The 19,737-nt window shown below is 43.6% G+C and overlaps 1 protein-coding gene across 1 annotated transcript in view; it reads right to left on the reverse strand.

Annotated features, from left to right (window-relative positions):
• Positions 1-1,739: 1,739 nt before the first annotated feature.
• Hacl1 (2-hydroxyacyl-CoA lyase 1) overlaps positions 1,740-19,737 on the reverse strand; it is a 33,944-nt gene continuing 15,946 nt past the window's right edge. The window contains exons 8-17 of the mRNA XM_051141643.1: positions 19,285-19,397; positions 15,806-15,941; positions 13,280-13,385; positions 11,931-12,014; positions 11,071-11,172; positions 9,449-9,603; positions 8,297-8,455; positions 7,125-7,232; positions 4,239-4,425; positions 1,740-1,890 (exon numbers count right to left, since the gene is read on the reverse strand). Coding sequence (XP_050997600.1) covers positions 1,858-1,890; positions 4,239-4,425; positions 7,125-7,232; positions 8,297-8,455; positions 9,449-9,603; positions 11,071-11,172; positions 11,931-12,014; positions 13,280-13,385; positions 15,806-15,941; positions 19,285-19,397 — 1,183 coding nt within the window. The 3' untranslated portion in view covers positions 1,740-1,857. The remainder of the gene's footprint in view (positions 1,891-4,238; positions 4,426-7,124; positions 7,233-8,296; positions 8,456-9,448; positions 9,604-11,070; positions 11,173-11,930; positions 12,015-13,279; positions 13,386-15,805; positions 15,942-19,284; positions 19,398-19,737) is intronic.

A 19,737-nucleotide genomic window follows, 5' to 3' on the forward strand; every position in this document is an offset into this window, starting at 1 on the left:
AAAAAAAAAAAAAAAAAAAAGATAAAGTTTTTATTTTTTTGGGTTTTTTTTTGTTTTGTTTTTGAGACAGGGTTTCTCTGTATAGCCTTGGCTGGTCACTCTGTAGACCAGGCTGGCCTCTAACTCACATTGATCCACCTGTCTCTGCCTCCTGAGTGCTGGGATTAAAGGCATGCTTAAAAGATAAAGTTTTAACTTGGGAAATAGATTTACATAAAAGGAAACTGATGTGTAACTTGGCAATTAGACACTTACAGTGCTCTTATTTGGTTATTTATGTGGTAGAATACTGTTATTGAGTCTCCAATTCTCAACAAAATACCTGAGAAAATCAATTTAAAAGGTCACTAATCCTCAGTGACCTCTTTCTACCATCCAACCTTGCCATGACCTGATGACCAAGTCTTTAGTACGTAAGCTTTTAGGACATTTAAGATCCAAAATAGGGGCTGGAGAGATGGCTCAGTAGTTGGAAGCACCACCCGCCCTTCCAGAGGTCCCAAGTTCAATTCCCAGCAACCTTATGGTGGCTCATAACCATCTGTTTGTAATGAGATCTGATGCCCTCTTCTGCAGATAAGGCATTCATATGCAATAAATAAAATAAATAACTCTTTAAAAAATCCAAAATACAGGGCCTAGAGAGGCAGCTCAGTGGTTAAGAGCACTGTCTGCTCTTCCAGAAGATCCAGGTTCAATTCCCAAAATCTACATTGCAGTTCACAACTGTCTGTAAGCCTAGTTCCAGGGGATCTGACACCCTCACACAGACATACAAGCAGGCAAAACACCAAAGTACACTTTAAAAAAAAAACCAAGATAATAACAAATAATTTCTATTTTAATCAATTTCTTTACTATAAGACAAAAAAAATTTTTATTTGATTTATTCAAATTACAACTCAATTGTTATCCCATCCCTTGTATCCTCTCATTCCTCTCTCCCTCCCACTTTCACCCTATTCCTCTCCCCCTCTGTGACTGAGGGGGACCTCCTCCCCCATTATATGGTCATAGGCTATCAAGTCTCATCTTGGTAGCCTGCTTATTCTTTCTCTGAGTGCCACCAGGCCTTACCACCACAGGAAAGTGGTCAAATATGGGGCACCAGAGTTCATGTCTGAGTCAGTCCTCGCTGTCCACTCAACTGTCCATTGGCTAGATCTGAGTAAGGGTTTGATGTTTACTGCATGTATTGTCTTTGGTTGGTGCAATAGTTTGAGCAGAACCTCTGGGTCCAGATCTGCCCATCATGATGTTCTTCTTGTAGGTTTCTAGGACCCTCTGGATCCTTCTATTTCCCCATTCTCCCATACTTCTCTTACCTAGCGTCCCAATAGGATGTCCTCACATCTATCCCAATCTCTTGGTAAGTGAAGACTTTTATGGGACATGCCTCTTGGGCTAGTGTCCAATATAAGTGAGACTATACCATGTGAGTCTTTCTGCTTCTGGGTTAACTCACTCAGTATGATCATTTCTAGTTCCATCCATTTGTCCACAAATTTTGGGATTTCCTTGTTTTAAATAACTGAGTAGTATTCCATTGTGTAAATGTACCACAGTTTCTTTATCCATTAAAATGCATTTTTAAATATAATTTTAGCATTATGGTAATTTTGCTATGGAAAGTAAGTTCTATGTTGCAGAAAAGATAAAATTCTTCAAAACCATTAACTAGTTTATTCACTTTTTTTCCTTTTGGTTTCTTTTGAGACGGGGTCTCTCTGTGTTAGCTTTGGCTGTCCTGGACTCACTTTGTAGACCAGGCTGGCCTCGAACTCACAGTGATCCGTCTGCCTCTGCCTCCCGAGTGCTGGGATTAAAGGCGTGCGCCACCACTGCCTGGCTATTTATTCACATATTAGAACGAGTGAGCCAGTGAAAATCCTAGAGGGAAAAAAAAAGACGGCATTCTGTCAGAAGAAATAATTGTATTATATCCTCACTGAATGTGCTTTAAAGTCTAGAAAACTAGACAACAGTGGTAAAATAAGGTTTGTGTTTGGTCAAAAGGAGCAACACATTAATTAATGAGACCAGTTGCCTAACAGTGTCACCCCACCTGGCCTAGACACAGGTCACTATAGTCAGATATTCCTGCACAAAGTGGGAAGCAGGCAGCACTGTGAACCAATGGCAAATGGGGACAAACATTCAATGAAAAATAAGTTAGGAAATGAAAATATGTCAGAATTCCACTGGAATGAAGACAAAAAATGTTAAGGGAATAATATAAGGATAATCCTACAAAATTACGAATGGGAGTGTGATCATTTATAATTCCCAGGAATACCCAAACAGCGTTCATAGGGAAACTGAGGAACAGACATTGAAGCAGATCTTTAAAAAGACTAGAAAGACCCTGCCCACGCCGCCTGCCTACCCCCTCCTGGCCTAGTCAATGTGTGCTCACCTGCTTGACCAGCAGGCTCTGTTCTGAGTATTCTGTCTCTTGGCTCTATAGTAAATTCTGAGGTCCCTCATGTCTACTCTTTTTTAGTTTTTGTTTTGTTTCTTGGTTTTTTGAGACAGGGTTTCTCTGTGTAGCCTTTGCTGTCCTGGATTCACTTTGTAGACCACATTGGCCTGAAACTCACAGCGATTCGCCTGCCTCTGCCTCCCTGAGGGCTGAGGTCACAGGTGTGATCCACCGTGCCTGGCTCTCATGTCTACTCTTACACAAACAGAATTTCAGCAGAATTCTATTTACCGGCCAGTCTCCAAACCAGTTGCTGTGCATTTTATTGATGGTTCAGGTATCTGCTCATATGTACCTCCTTTTGCCCAAAGAAGAAAGAAGTTGACAGTAGATCTGTGCCTAAGAACTAGGTGAGAGGGAAGAGCAAGATGGCTCCGTGGATAAAGTGCTTGCTGTGCAAGGATAAAGACTGGGATTCAGACTCCTGGCACCCACATGATGCATGTGACCCCTCAGGGCTTGGGAGAGGAAGTTGAGAGCCCTCCAGGTACACTAGCCAAGTCAGTGAGCTCTAGGCATAGGAAGAGACCCTCGCTTGTAAACAAGTGAAACACAACTAAGCCATCTGACATCAACCTCTGGCCTGCATACTCAGTGCACACGTGTGCAGGCAGCCACATGTGTGAACACAAACATACACATGCACAAATACCACATACATATACACATGCTGGTTCAGGGAAAGAAGAGAGAGGGGGGGAGTGTAGGGCACATGGATCGTGCCACCAGGAAAACTGGCATGGACTGTCGGGGTGGAGCCTATGCAAGCCCTGGGAATCTCCAACTTGAGACAGGCAGGAGGAAACTGCGCCCCTCCCTGTTCTGTGGCTGCGTTTCACTTAGCACTTGTTCACCATGGACTCGATGGACAAAGCTGCTTCACGAAGAAGGATCTTCTAAGAGCTGCTGTTTCATTGGCGTAGCTCTGAGCTAGGGGAGCTGCCATGCTAAAACCCTCGGAGAAGGCCTTCTCCCTCCACACCTCCAGCTGACGGGAGTCCTGCGCACCCCATCCATTCCACAGTCCACTCCATTCACCTCGGCTTGGAGGGGACAGAGTGGAAACTGGAACCGCGTGGTGTGTGTGTATGTGTGAATATCTGAGTAGGTCTTCTGCTCTAAAGAGTGGCTGGTACTCAGAGTGGAGTCCGGGAGGACACGTGTGTAAGAACAAGCCGGTGGAAGGTCCGGAGTCCACAAGTGGGAATGAAAACCAGCTTACTCTGCCATTTATTTCCCTGTGGCGGCTACTGCATGAACATGCACTAGGGCTCACAGTAACGACACTGTGCTCAGTGCATCCTGTTTTCTTTCAGTTCCTCCAACCTGGCCTGCTCCCTTGACACAGAGCTCAGCACATCTCTCCATGTCGTCTTTGCTACCTCATCACCTGATCTCAGTTTAAGCACCACCTCCAGTGAGTTCCCCATAACAACCACGGACTTCTTCATTGATACTTGCTGAGAGCATCCACCCTGGTCCTTCCAGGCACTCGCCATGCTGTCATGTAGCGCTGAGTCAACGTGAGGTACCCTGCTGCCCACTGCCCAGACTGTAAGCTCTGTGCTGTGAGGACTGAGCCTGTTACTCTAAACAAGCCCACACAGCAATACCTCAACAAATATTTGTTGAACAAGCAAATGAAACTGCTGAGCTTGGAAACAAACAGAGGAAACCGTGGATCATGGGGGGCAAGCCTTTCGGAAGGGGTCCCCAAATAACATGCATTTGCTGCTCTCTGCTTAGCGTGACACACCTGGGCCTTCCGTGTACTTTGCGGCTCAATCATGACGTTGATAAGACAGGGTTTACTTGTGTCTTGCAGTGCCTGCCTCAGCGAGTTTTGGAGTTCTTCTGGTGTTTGGACAAAATACCCTTTGCCTCCAAATGCAGTCATGACCTGCTCGTAATGCGAATTTGGCAAGAGACACATTGGAGGGATACTGTAAAAGCAAGTTGTAAGTCAATAAAATTAAAATCTTTACATTTCTGGAAAAAAAGTAAATTTCCAAGATTATCTGCAAAAAATTTAAGCTGACCCATAGGACATACTTTTTTCCCAGAACAGCTCTATATAACAGTGGTATGTAACACAAATGTAATTTCCCCATCCTCCTGTTATTCCATCTCAGTATTTTCATGCCCCCTTGGTTGAGCTAGCTGACCCCCAGGCTTTTCATTACTCTGTCAGTGACGACATCCTCAACAGCTAATGTGACAATATCTGATAGGTTACTGACGGGCTGTTGGTTGGGTTTTGAGACAGGATCTCTATAACCCTGACTGACCTGAACTTGCTGTGTAGACCCCCAGAGCTCTGCCTGTCCCTGCCTCCTGAGTATTAGGATTAAAGGCTTGCAACACCATGCCTGGCTCCCCACTACCCTAGATTTTTTTTTTTAAACTTAGTTCTTTTTTCCCTTTAGGGAAAAACAAAACAAAACAAAACAACAAACACAAAACAAAAGCCCAAACCAACCAACCAATCAGTTGGGCACTGGACTCAAGCCTTAGAGACAATCTCCAACAAGCCCTCTGAAAGCACTTTAAACAGCATTTGCACTTTAATTGTTGGATGTGGACAATCCTTTCGATCTGAAAGCCTTCAACTTTGAAGTCATTAATTGCCTCAATTTGTTGAAAGGCTCTGGGTCTTGTTGACACTGAGTTTTCAGTGGCTCAGTGAGATTCAGGTTAAATACTAAGTCACCTGGTTGCGGGCTGTGATGTGTGTGGTCCTCAATCATCAGGGCACTAACTGGCTGTGTGAAAGAGCAGTCTGGCCCGTGTCGGTTGTCATCTAAATCATCAGGGCACTAACTGGCTGTGTGAAGGAGCAGTCTGGCCCGTGTCGGTTGTCATCTGGTACAGCTGGCTGTTCACCACACAGAACCAGCAGAGGGCATGGAATAACACACTCCTGCCCCATTTTCCCCCTTGTTTTCAGAGAAAGGAATTTGCCATATAGCAGATTGGTCTGGAACTCAGTACATAACTCAGGCTAGTAACCCCAACTCTGAATCCTCTTGCCTCACTCTCCCCAACTGTTCAAATTGCAGCTTTCCTATTTTCAATTGAGTCTTGTGTGTGTGATGGAGTCTTGATATATCCTGGACTCATCAGCTCAAATGTCCTTCCTGTCCCAGCCTCCAGACAGAGTAGATGGACTACAAGTGTGTGTCACTACATCTGCTACCTGTATTTATTTATTTATTTATTTATTTTTATTGTTTCTATAGCAATGTCTAATAGACCTTTCTGTAATGACAGAGATGGTTTATACACAGTATGGAAGCCACATACTACCTGTTACTATGGGTACTTGAAGTTTAACTAAACCAAAAAATTGGATTTTTAAGAAAGATTTAAAAATTTGTTTTGTTTTGTTTTGAGACAGGGTTTCTCTGTGTAGCCCCCACTCTCCTGGAACTCACTCTGTAGACAAGACTGGCCTGGTCTCAGGGATCTGTGTGCTTCTGCTTCCTGAGTGCTGGTATTAAAGGAATGTGCCATTATGCCTAGGAACATTGTTATTTTATGTGTGTGAATGTTTTCCTGGCATATATGTCCTTGGGCATGTATGCAGTGCCCACAGAAATGAGAAGAGGGCATCAGATTATCTGCCACTGAAACCAACAACTGTCAACAACTTCTCTACTAAAGATGAGGGGGAACTAATTTTTTTTTTTTCTTTTAAAATAGGAGACAGGGTTTTATGTAATTCGAGCTGGCCTAGACTTGCTATGCAGCCAAAGAAGACCTTGAATTCTGAGCTTGCCTCCACCTTCTGAACAATAAGACTACAGGTGTGTCCCAGCATACCCAAGGTATGAAATGCTGGGAGCAAACTAGATTTTATTTGTATATCCATGGCTAGTTCTAACAGTTGTAAGTTTAACTCTGCCTCAGATGATGAATAGTTAGCTTTGTGGTAAAAGAAAGATTTTTTTTTTTTCTTTTTCAAGGCTGGGTTTCTCTGTAGCCTTGGCCATCCTAGACTTGCTTTATAGACCAGGCTGGCCTTGAACTCAGAGATCTATCTGCCTGCCTCCGCCTCTTGAGTGCTGGGAGTACAGGTATGGGCCACTGCACCTGGCTGAATGGAAGATCTTTACATTATAAATAACATGCCAGCACATGGTTAATCTTGGTTGTCAACTTGACCACATCTGGAATCAACACCCAAGCATCTGGGCATGCCTGTGAGATTTCTCTTGACTGGATTGTTTGAGGTTGGAAACCCACCCTAAATCTGGGCCACACCTTCTGATGGCAGCCAGTATCCAAGGACAAGGGAGAAGGAAGCTTCTGTATTCTGTCTGCTTGTCCTCACTCTGGCTGACACACCCATCTGGACTGCCACTGAGGCATTCCTTCACTGGCATCAGAGCCTGCTTCAGGACTCCAACAAACACCAAAGACCAGCTGAGACACCTGGCCTCGTGGACTGACCAACTCTTGGGTTCTGGGCCTTTCCACTGGAAGACAGGCAGAGCACAGCTGCACTCCACTCTAATAAACTCCCCTTTAATATGGGCAGGTTCTTATCTGCACTCACGAGCTCCGTTCCTTGGCTGACACAGCATCAACAGCCCTCCCTGGTGTGGTGTACTGTAATTATGCACTGGTTTGAGTTACTCACGTTATAGCAGCTTCTTGAAAATTCAGCACTGTTTTCCAGGTGTCAGCATCAAAACCTTGGTAAATTCCGTTATTGTTCACCACCAAGAGCACGATTGGCAGGTTGTACCTAAAGTGACAGTGAACTATGAAGACACCACTCTTTCTAAAGCAGCTTCTTTTCTTAAAGCTGACATTTTCACTTAAAAGTAGACATTTTTCTAGAAGAGTTTTTCAATAGAGGAAAATAAAATCAAGCATTTATTATCTTAATAAAAAAATAACCAAACCATGATTGAAACATCACAGTATCGGAGTGTTACCAAGACGAGGGGCTGGTAGTCTGCTTAGCTATGGACCTTGGATAAAACCAAGAAAAACACCTGTACTGAGTGCTTCAGTGACAACAAGCCCCTTCTGGATGCTATGGAGATACAGACAACTCCCACCCAATCTGCATCTCTCATTGAAAATAACATGGCATGATCAGTACAGAGAAAGAGTATCCAACAATCAAAGAGTATAGCAAAAGTAAAAGAACTAAAAACGCTGAAAAAAAATATGGTTTTCATATATATATCTTATATAATTATATAATATGATATATATCTTATATAACTATGTAATAATATATACTATATATATATTATATATAATTTCTGAGGGCTGTGGTAATCTCAGAATTAAGTAACATGAAATGTTCTCCACGCTAGAAGGGAATTACCCCCCCTCTGAAAGGCTAAAGCGCCTTCAGACATCATCTTTTTGGCATCTGTCAATTGGTTGTCAATTTAGACCTCTAACAGACCATACTTCCTCCTAATATACTGGGTCATGTAGCCCAGGCTGACCTTGAACTTGCTATGCTATAATCCCAAGTTCTGGGACTACAGAGTGCATCAACAAACTTGGTTTTCCCTTTGATCTTGATAGTTTTACATACCAAAGCTTTGAAAGTCCCAAAACATGATTCACAAAACCCTACTAAGAGCCCTAAGTAGAAAAGTTTTACTATAGCTTGAATGCAGCTGGGTTAGGGGCTGGCGGAGGCCTCATGTTGATATGTTGGGAGTTTCTAAATGGGAGCTTATACTAGGACCCTCAAGACACGGGGCTGGGCCAGGACACCTGCTTGTGAGGTGTTAAGTTTTCATATTTATGAGAATGAAATGCTATGATTTATGGCTCTTTTACCTGCAGATGGTTTCCACTTCCATGCCTGAAAATCCAAAGGCGCTGTCTCCTTCCACGCAGATGACCCGCTGCCCAGGGCTTCTGTCTTTAGCCACTAGAGCAGCTGCAATGGCAAATCCCAAGCCAACTCCCATTGTTCCAAAGGAACCAGCATCGAGCCTGTGACGAACAAAGCACATGCCATGCAGTGTGGAGTTCACACAAACCTTCCAGTCTATATTTATGTGGCTTATGGAAAAAATAAACAGACGTTTTTCTTTAATAGAACGTTTTTTGTGAGGGGGAAGCAGCATGAGAGGAAAAAGCCCCTCGTGGTTGCCTGGATGACTGAGAACATTGGATATTCAAACGATCATGTTATACCCAGGACCATGAAGCATTAACACTATAAAATCTCACTTAAGAACACACTTATGAGCTCGGTTGGCATGGTGGTGCATGCCTTTAATGCCAGCACTTGGGACGCCGAGGCAGGTGGATCTTTGTGAGTTCATGGTCAGCCTGGTCCACAAATCTAGTCCAGGATAGCCAGGGCTACACAAAGAAACCCTGTCTCAAAAATCAAAACAAAAGAAAAACAAATACAGCAGTTATGAGCTAGGCAGTGGTGGCACTCATCTTTAATCCCAGCACTTGGGAGGCAGAGGCGGGCAGATCTCTGTGTTCGAGGCCAGCCTGGTCTACAGAGCTGTAGGAAAGCCAGGGTTATACAGAGAAACCCTGTCTCAAAAAACAAAAACAAAAACAAAAACAAAAACAAAAACAAAAACAAAGGAATACAGTTATGTGTGGCTGGAGAGACAGCTCAGAGGTTAAGAGCACTTGTTGCTCTTGTAGAAGACTTGTAGAGTCTGATTCCTAATACCCACACAGAGGCTTACAGCAACCTCTAACTCCAGTTCCAGGGGATCCAAAAGCCCTTTCCTTATCTCTAAGAGCAACAGGCAGGCATGTGGTGCCTATACATATACACAGGCAATCACTCACACACATAAAATAAACTAACTAGACCTAATAAAAAACTTAAAATGGAAATACACTTATGAAATATATTCCTATACACTAGACTTGTACACTTTGCAAATAGTTGTCTTCATCAGCATTACTGTGGCTTCAAATGAACACACTGTCATGTCATTCTTTGAGTCTCACCTGTGGCGAGGAAGGTGGTTCTGAAGCACAGTCCGTCCAATGTCCATAGTGTTGGCTCCCTCACTTACTATAAAACAGTCTCTGGGCAACTGTTCTTGAACATGGTAGAATACTGTGTAATAATTCATAGGGAGGGATTTTTTGGAAGCTAATTCCTAAAACAACAGAGGTGAGTATACACTAAATTACATTTCAGCATAATGAAAATTACCAATGTCAATAGGCTGTTACCAACATTATTGTGGAATGAATGTCTCAGTATGCCAATATGTTACCAATTCTCAAATGGCTGAACAGTCGCTGCTCTGTGGACTGTGACAGTTCCAGTTTGGGACCCAGTGGGTAAGCTGGGGAATCTCCCATGTCCTAATGAATTGCTGCATCTTACCATATGAAATGCCTGCAGAAGTCAATAAGTAAAGATGGCTGAGCCACACTGGGTTAAATAAGACAGGACAATCTTACTTGTGCACTCTTGGAAAAACACTGTCTTATGTAATTTTCAGAATATTTTTATCTAAAACATGGCCCTAAATTTAAAACTAAAACGTTAGGATTACAGAAGATGATCTGAGAATATGGCTCCTCTCTCACACACTGTAAAGGAGATGTGTTCTGTCTGCTGTTTACAAAGTCCCTGAATGGCAGAGACTAGCAAGGTACATGTCCTCAGACGGCTGTAGGCCCACCTGCTAGCACTCAGAGGAGCCACTGGGTTTAATCAGCACCAACCCATCTGGTCCCAGCACTCACCTCATCTGTGCTACCCTACTGTACTGAAGATTATATACCCAAAGTGCACAGAAGACTCGGACATCCCTAGAGCAGACAGAGGAGCAAACATTGAGGAGTAACTAATAATAAACTTTAGATATTTTTATATTTTCTACAACAAATGCACATAAAATAAAAATAAATTAAAAAAAGAAAGAGAAACTCTAGATGTAGACTGAACACTGCACCCAGCTGAACCAAGACACACACACTAAAAGAAAGGAAGACAAATCCAGAGTCACATCTGGTCTTGAACTCAAAGAGATCCACCTGCCTCTGCCTCCTGAGTGCTGAGATTAAAGGCCTGGGCCACCACGCCTGGCTTCACTGTTGGGCTTCTCCCAGCATCCCTTAGTCTGTACTACTGCAAAGCATAGCTGGCTACCCTGTCCTCTACCCTGAACTTTCCAGCCCAGGCAGGGGCTTCCCATCCCCCTTCTCACTATATAACTCAGACATTTGGCGCTCGTGTGCGCGCTCTCTCTCTCTCTACCTCTCCTCCTCTCTCTCTTTTATCTCCATACTCACCCCTTTCTCCCTCCTCCGCGCCTCCCCCTGCATTACTTCTGAGAACTGCTCCATATGACCTTGCGTCTATACACTGTAACATGCCTTGCATTAGCTTATATCGCCGCTTTCAAGCATGTTTATTATTCACTGCCATTTTTTATTAGCTCTTATCTCGCTTTCTGGCTTGTGGGCCTTTTGAGAGCTGTGCTCCAGCAGCACCCTTTTTGCTCCCCAGGCTTACAGACAGCAGTGCTCCCTAAGACAGTCTCTACCCTTTATGGGGGGACTAAGCAACCCATCACCCCAAGGCTCCTGGACTTCCCCTGGCCCCATGTTACCTGAGACACAGCTTCATTGCTCTTTATTTTTTCCCTCAGAGTCTTCCACCACTTGCTGGCTGCGGGGAACTGCCATGGGGTTTTATCAAACTGTTCTAAAAGCTTAAAAAAAACAAAAAACAAAAAAACAGGATAATCAAAGACATTTCTTTCCTTTTTGAAAACAAACTTGAGTCATAGTAACCTAACAATCTTTAGGGAGGCTTATGACACACCGCTCTCCCCTCACATGGCCCACACACCTGCTTCTCTTCCTGCAGTGAGCAACAGATGGCCAATCAGTGGGTAGCATCAAGAGCCACAAGACAGACCAAGTGCTGCAGAGTGGCTGCACACGTGACAGGGGTGGCATCTGCATCTCAATGCTGTGCAAGCAACACAACACTATACAAAATCAAGTGGTAAGTGTGACCATATTTTACCTCTGGCCACAGTGAAATGTATCCATTACATATAAGTAGGAAGCTGGACAACTCACCAACTACAGTTTGAAGAATAAAAATCTCTTTATTACCTGAAAATATACTGTTAGATTTTCCCACCGTGTAAATCAAGTGTAATTCCTTTAAAAGCTATATTGTAATTTTTCTCAGAAAGCTGAATTCTAGTTAACTGAATTCTCATTTGAATGACCTTAAATTTTTATGAAGTTAAATTAGCGTTCTGAAATGCTTAACTTCCACACATATAGCAATACACAGTAAGCTGAATTTACCAAGTTCAAAAGCTGCAGTTAAAGTAAGTTTTCATCATAAAGTTAGTTTAAAATTGATGTTACTGGACATGCCACCAAATGCATCAAGAACTGTTTGTTTGAGGGACCAACCCACAGAAGCCAACAACCAGAGAAGGGCTCTTACCTGTTTAGAAACAGCAGTTATGTCTCCTAGCAAAGTCACAGAAGGCCTTACATTATTCCCCAGTTCTTCTGCACAGATATCAATCTAAAAGGGAGAAAAGTCTGAAGAACAAGCCATGTTTGCTCTTTTTTGCTTTGGACAGACTTTAAAATTTATTTTTATTTTACATTTTATTTGTGTTTTGCCTGCATGTATGCCTGGTGCCCAGAGAAGACAGAAGAGGCATCAAATACCCTAGGGCTGGAGTTACAGATGGTTGTGAGCTGCCATGTGAGTGCTGGGAATTGAACCCAGGTCCTCTGGAAGAGCAGCCAGCTCTCCAGCCCACTGTTTGCTCTTCAAAACCTTTAAGAAGGACTGTTGTGCTAGGTATGGTGGCACACGCCTTTAGTCCCAGTACTCAGAAGGCAGAGGCAGGAGGATCACTGTGAGTTCGAGGCCAGCCTGGCCTACAAAGTGAGTTTAGGACAGCCAAGGCTACACAGAGAAACACTGTCTCGAAAAACAAAAACAACAACAAAAAAAGAAGGGCTGTTGTGATGCCTCAGTGTGAAAAAGTACTTTGCACCACACCTGATGACCAACGCCCATAGGCTGTCCTCTGGCCTTGGCGCATGTGCACACACACACACACTCACACGTGAACACAGACATGCATACACACACACTAAATGTAATTAATAAAAAATAGTAAGCAATGTTGTTTAAACATTTTTTAAGAAGGCTAAAGAGATAGCTCAGAAGTCAAGAGCCCTATTTGCTCTTCCAGAGGACCAGGTTTGATCCCCAGCATGCACAGGGAGGCTCATAATCATCCCAAACTCCAGCTCTAGGGGATATGATGCCCTATTCTGGCCTCAGGGGGCCAGAAACATACATGTAGAGTCACAAGGAGAGGCTAGAGTACCTTCCAGACATTCAGTTTAATGGCAGGTGAAAGCAGAGTCCTTTATAGATTTCCAAAGGCTGACACAGTTTTGGCATCTTAAAAAAAATATTCACCCCATACCAAGGCTGAGGCTGTCACTCCAATCTACCATCCTACTTAACCCCCTCTCTCTTTCTGTCTTTAAATATACCTGAATTGTGAAGATGTAAATTATGCTTCTCAAACTATTTGAAACTTGACTTTGAAAGCTTTTCTGGTTAGAATTAGCACAAGATGCTTTGTAGGCTTGAAAGGGCAGCTTACTTTGGTACCTGTAATTATGTTAGATAATTTGAAAATTCTATTTCTGTGAGAAGAGAAAAGGCTCTTTACAAAAGCCAGAAGACAGTTGCAGGGCTTACAGCAGCTGAGAGGGAGAACAAAGAAGCACAGAGCTGATCTGAAGCTCTACTCTGAGTACCTGAATAAACTTCACATCTGCCCGATATCTTGGAGGCAGACCAAAGTGTAATATCCAGTTGAGTCTTGCTCCAAATAACACAATCACATCAGCAGCCTGCAAAGCCCTATTTAAAAAGACAAAACAAAACAACAAAAACAAAAACTCTGATTTAACAACAACAAAAATCTGTTGACACCTTGGCTGTCCTGGACTCGCTTTTTGGACCAGGTTGGCCTTGAACTCATAGAGATCTGCCTGCCTCTGCCTCCCCAAGTGCTGGGATTACAGGGGTGTGCCACTGTGCTCGGCCACATTGACACTTTTTACTTGAATTGTTCTAAACGTCTTAAAATATTTTCAAAGTGAATAATGTGGAGTTTCTAGAGAAAGGTTGATCTTTCGGATTAAGTGTTGGAAGGCTGGCAAGGTAGCTCAGTGGGCAGAATGCCTGCTGTGCAAGCATGAGAACCCAAGTTTGGGTCCCCAGCACCCCCATAGGTGCACATCTGTAAACTGAGCGCTGCAGGAGGGCACAGGTGCTGACAGGCGGATCCTGGAAGCCAGGTGCCGAGTCAAAGTGGCAATCTTCAGGTTCAGGAAGAGACTCTGCCTCTTTTTTTTTTTTTTTTTCCCCCGAGACAGGGTTTCTCTGTGTAGCCTTGGCCATTCTGGACTCACTTTGTAGACCAGGCTGGCCTCGAACTCACAGTGATCCGCCTGCCTCTGCCTCCCGAGTGCTGGGATTAAAGGCGTGCGCCACCACGCCCGGCTCGAGACCCTGCCTCTTACTGAAGGTCACCTTTGGCATCCACGTGTGCATGTGTGTACTGACACGCCCCGGCACATACCACATCGAATCTATGCATACACACAAGGACACAGTGCTCTATTATTTTGTTTTGTTTGAAGATAGCGTATTGCTTTAACTAAAGCTGGTCTCAAACTTGTGCTCCTCTTCCCTCAGCCTCCGAAATGCTGGAGTTATGTGTGTACAACACTATGCCTGGATGTGCTTTTTGTTTTTAAGTGTTGCCTGGGATGGGACCAAGACCTCATGCACTTAATGAGCTCCTAACTCCTATACAGCATATTTCATACTGACTTCTAGGAGCAGATATTTATAAATGTCACTTATATTCCAGAATTTCGTTCTGTTTTTTTTTTTTGTTTGTTTGTTTTCAAGACATAGTCTCATGTGACCAATGTTGGCCTCAAATTTTTTATGTAAGAGGATGACACTGAATTTCTGATTTGTTTATACCTACGTCCTCGGCGATGGGGTTAAAGACATGTGCCACCATGTCCAATGTATGCAGTGCCGAGGTTCATGCCTGCTAAGTACATGAGCTACACCCTCAACCTGGAATTGCTTTCTAAAATATAGTATGTATTTTCACCAAATAATTCATACCAGGTTGGGTTTTCACAAATTTGCAGTTACTTGATCATCTAAATTTGAGTCATTTGCTTTGTGAAGCTTCCAAGGAGTCTACAGATGGCACTGTGAGCACATCGCTCCGTAGATACCAGAAGGCAGACATTGTTTTAGTGTGATTCCAACTGGACAATTTACAAATACACAAAAAATGGAAATTGGGTAAGAGTCCAACAACTTCCTCTCCTCAATGAAGCCATCAGCACACGCCCACTCAAGGCTCCCAGAGCTCTTCTTCTTCCTCTCTCCCTCCTCCATTTCTTCCAGGGAAGCTGATCCAAGTATACTTATTCCAGACCCCACTAGCCTGTCCCCTCCATCCTGTCTACCCATTAATCCCTCCCTTTCTGTCCTCTCTTATGTATTTTTTCCCCTCTTTTATTTCTTTTCCCTTCTTCCTTTCAGTCACTCCAAGCTTCCTTCCCAGCTACGTTCCTTTTTCCCCCGTCCCTCTCTTCTTCCTTTATTTCTGAGACAGGGGTTCACCACCCTTCTGCCTCAGCCTCCAAGGATGTGCCACCACACCTGATAACGAGAGGCTATGTGATATAAATAATTGAAGGTTTTCTTCTAAAACCACAAGGGCCAGATGAAAACCAATAGTAACTTTTAAAAACTGAAAGGTTCAAAAACAGGTACTTTAATTCCAGCACTTGGGAGGCAGAGGCAGGCGGATCTCTGTAAGTTCAAGGCCAGCCTGATCTACAAAGGGAGTCCAGGACTGCCAAGGCTACACACATAGAAACCCTGTCTCGAAATAAAACAAAACAAAAACAAACAAACAAACCAGGTACATTTAAAACTCCAGGAGCCGTTTACAACTCTTTTCTCAATTTATCAAAGTCACAAGAAATTAATCTATTCTAAAATCTGCCAAGCCATTGTATTTAAAACCTGGGATGAGGCTGGGCGTGGTGGCACACTGCCCCCCTCCCTTCCAAGACAGGGTTTTTCTCTGTAGCCCTGGCTGTCCTGGATTTGCTTTGTAGACCAGGCTGGCCTCAAACTCACAGCGATCTGCCTGCCTCTGTCTCCCTGAGTATTGGGATGGTGCATGCCTGGTCTACAAAGCAAGAAAAACAAAACAAAACACCTGGAAAGGCACACACCTGGATCTGGCTGCAGCTACACAATTTGGATGATTGTCAGGAACAACACCCTTGCCCATAGGGGTGGGCAGAAACGGCAAATTGCACTGCTCCACCAGCTTCCTCATACTGTCCTCTGCATGGGAATAGGCAGCACCTACAAGAGATGCAAATCACTGGAAGAGTCAGATACACTTGCACTGGGAACCTCAAACATTTCATGTGAATTTGCTTCTAGATCATAAAGCCTCCCCTACCCCTGCTGCATAAACATCAGCTTGAAAGCAAAATGAACACATGCATGATGACAGCAATTCTGAAGAACTACCTCTACACAAAACAGCATCTTGTATCTCCTGCTGCTGTCTCTGCCCTGCTTTATGCTCTGGGTCTCCTAAACCACTACCCACAATTCCCTGAACATAAGTGGGCAGAAGACCTTTGTCCTGAGGGACGAGGACTATACTGTCACAAATTGCTCTACATTACCAGCAAGCCTCTTCCACAGTCTGCTGTGCAGGGTGTATGAGTCTCTAAAGCTCTTCAGATCTTTCCAGAGTCTCTACAATGCTGCGGCTGTAACAGGACTAGCCTAAGCAGGTACATACCTGTCTGTACAACTATATGCTACAAAGTAAAACATGCTCTCAAGGGCACTGCAAACAACTTACTGTTTTGACATATAGAATGATTTCATTTCTGAAGTCATCGTGGCCACTATTATTTTTAGCTATTTTCTTTAGAGCTAACAGAATACTATCCACTTCTCTATGGAATCCTATTAATAGTACAATGTACACTTGAAATCAGGGTGACATTCATCACTAAAAGGCCATCTTACAATTCTTTATTATGCATATGTGATGAAAAACAGTCCTTTCTATGTCAGCCAGTAAGTTTTCTTTTCTTTGTTTATTCGCTTTTGAGACAGGGTTTCTCTATGTAGCCTTCACAGTCTTAGATACTGGCTCTGCAGACCAGGCTGGCCTCGAACTCAGAGATTCACCTGCATCTGCCTTCTGAGTGCTGGGATTAAAGGCGTGGGCTACTGCTGCCCAGCTCCAGACTGCTTTTTAATTCTCTTTCTTGTTTTTAGTATCTTTGAATACTCAGTTCTTTCTTTGTTCCCCTTGCTTACTTGGAAAACTGCTATTTTTTCATTGTGCAGCTGTGGTGTCACATCTTCTGGACCCCTTTTCACACAAAGCCTCTCTGTCCTGACACTGTGTTTCCCTTTACTGTCAGCGTAGACCACTATGAGAGCAAGGGGACTGCTCCATCACTGTGGTGCTGCAAGTGTGAGCACGAGGCCCGAGTCTGGATCTAGGCATGGTGGCACACGTCTGTAATCCTAGCCCTGGGGTGGAGACAGGCGGATCCCAGGAGCTCACTGGCCATAGTCTAGCCAAACTGGTGAATTCTGGTTCAGTAAGAGACCTTATTAAAAATAAATAAATAAATAAGGAGGGTCAGAGAAGATACCTGATGTCGACTTTTGGTATCCACATATGCACATGCATGAAAGCATACACACATACACACGAAATAAAAAGAATTTAAAAATGTACTCCTTTAATCCCAGCACTCATGAGCAGAGGCAGATGGATCTGTGAGTTCAAAGCCAGCCTGATCTACATAATGAGTTCTGGGACAGCCAGGGTTATGTAGAGAGACCCAGTCTCAAGAAGACAAAACAAAACAAAATGGTAATAATTTAAAAATTAAGAGTATACTAACCCAGAGTGGTGGTACACACTTTTAATCCCAACACTCAGGAGGCAGAAGGAGATGGGTCTCTGTGATTTTGAGGCCAGTGTGGTCTACACACTAAGTTCTAGGCCAGCAAGGACTATACAGAGAGAGACTGCCTCAAACAGAGCAAAACAAACCGAACACTGGCTTACTACACGTATTTGTCATCTGGGGTGTTTCCTCCTGGTTAGAAATGATTATTTCACTGTATGCTTCATGGACATTTTCTATAATTGCTGACTTCTTATAAGTACTCATCAGGAAATGTTTGCTCAAGGAAGAGTGAAAACTAGAATCCACATTCTTTGCTATTTAATTATGTCCTATTTAGGTAGCTGTTCCGTTATAAGGCAGGTATGAGACTCAAAGCAACTGTTTGCCAGTCAAAAATATCAATACATCACACAAAGCAATGGCCTCAGCACTGATCTCAAGCTTTTTCCTTCACTGACCCTCTCCCTGGGGCTGGAACCCAGGCTATAAAAGCCAACATTGTAGCACCGAGCTCCAGCCTCAGCATCACCACCTTCCTTAAAACTATTTCAGTCTGTGCGCAGTTGGCTCCTGAGCAGCTGACACTCGATGAGCACGGTCATTGGAGCAGCAAGCAGACACGAGCCCCAGTTCTCGGAGGTGAGTTCAAAATCAGCCCAGGGTACATGGGAAGCTTGAGGCTAACCTGGGCTACGTAGGAGACTGATCCTGTCTCAAAATGGAACACAAAATAAAAGGAAAGAAAAACAATAATAATAAATTAGCAGGGATATAAACTGTTCTGTATGACACGTAAGGGGTAAGCAATTTGACAACAATACCAAAAGCCCTCCAGATATCCATACCTTTTAATTTAGCTATTTTCTTCATTTTCATTTATTTATTTATTTATTTATTTATTTATTTATTTATTTATTATTTTTTCGAGACAGGGTTTCTCTGTGTAGCCTTGGTTGGTCTAGACTCTCTTTGTAGACCAGGCTGGCCTCGAACTCACAGAGATCTGCCTGCCTCTGCCTCCTGATGCTGGGATTAAAGGTGTGCGCCACCACGCCCGGGCCTAATTTAGTCATTTTTTTTCTGGGGCTCCACTATAAATCCTAACTATGGAAAAAACCCTCAAGGAAGAATGCTTGTCACAGGTACTATAAACAAATATTTGACAGCAAGTGTCAATGTACAGGATCCAATGGTAAAACTGTGACTTGGAAATAAATTTAAGAAAAATATTTATGCCGGGGGCAGTGGTGATAGTGGCACACACCTTTAAACACAGCACTCAGAGGCAGAGGTAGGCATATCTATGTGAGTTCAAGGCCAGCCTGGTATACAAAGTGAGTTCTAGGACAGCCAGGGCTGCATGTCTTGAAAAACAAAACAATACACACACACACACACACACACACACACACACTAAAATATTAAACTGCCTATATAGCATGATCATAGTATGTAAAATAGACAGTAAAAAATAAAGTACTGAAGGTTAAAACCAGTTTCTAAAAGTTTTCTAGATTTCCATAGTATTTTGCAATATAAAAAGAACACTTATTTCTAAGTCAAGAAGTGAAATGTTTTCTTGTAAAAGTAAGGTCTTCTGTGCCACTGAGGGTCAGTTCCATGATTTGGAAATGGGTGAAAGGAGCATTTATCCCAATTACAAGCACTAGACACATAAGCAGGAACGATGAGGAAGACAGTGTCTACGGAGAAGCGGCCTTCCCCCGGCCTGCGAGTCGGGAGCTCTGTCTTACCTTTCCCAATGATGAGCAGGGGCCGCTCGGCATTCCTAATAACGGAGGCTGCCATACACACAGCAGAGGTTTCTGCCATGCTAACTGGAGGTGGCATGCAGCACTCCTTGTACCTGGAAAAAAAGATGATGTTATAATAAATTAAAAGAGGCTAGGGGCTGGAGATGGCTCAGCAAGCAAAGGCACTCACCACCACGCTTGGCGACCTGCAGAGTTCAATCCCTGACTGGTGAGCAGAGAGAGCTGATTCCAACAAACTGTCCTTTGCTTTGGCCACTAGAGCATGTGTATGCACACACACAATTAAATGCTTTAGGCTGAGAGTGGTGGCGCACACCTCTAATCCCAGCCCTCAGGAGGCAGAGGCAGGCGGGGATCTATGAGTTTGAGGCCAGCCTGGTCTACATAGTGAGTTCCAGGACAACCAGGGCTTAAAAACAAACAAACAAATAA

The sequence above is a fragment of the Acomys russatus genome, chromosome 3 (assembly GCF_903995435.1).
Source record: "Acomys russatus chromosome 3, mAcoRus1.1, whole genome shotgun sequence".
In the NCBI taxonomy this organism is placed as follows: domain Eukaryota; kingdom Metazoa; phylum Chordata; class Mammalia; order Rodentia; family Muridae; genus Acomys; species Acomys russatus.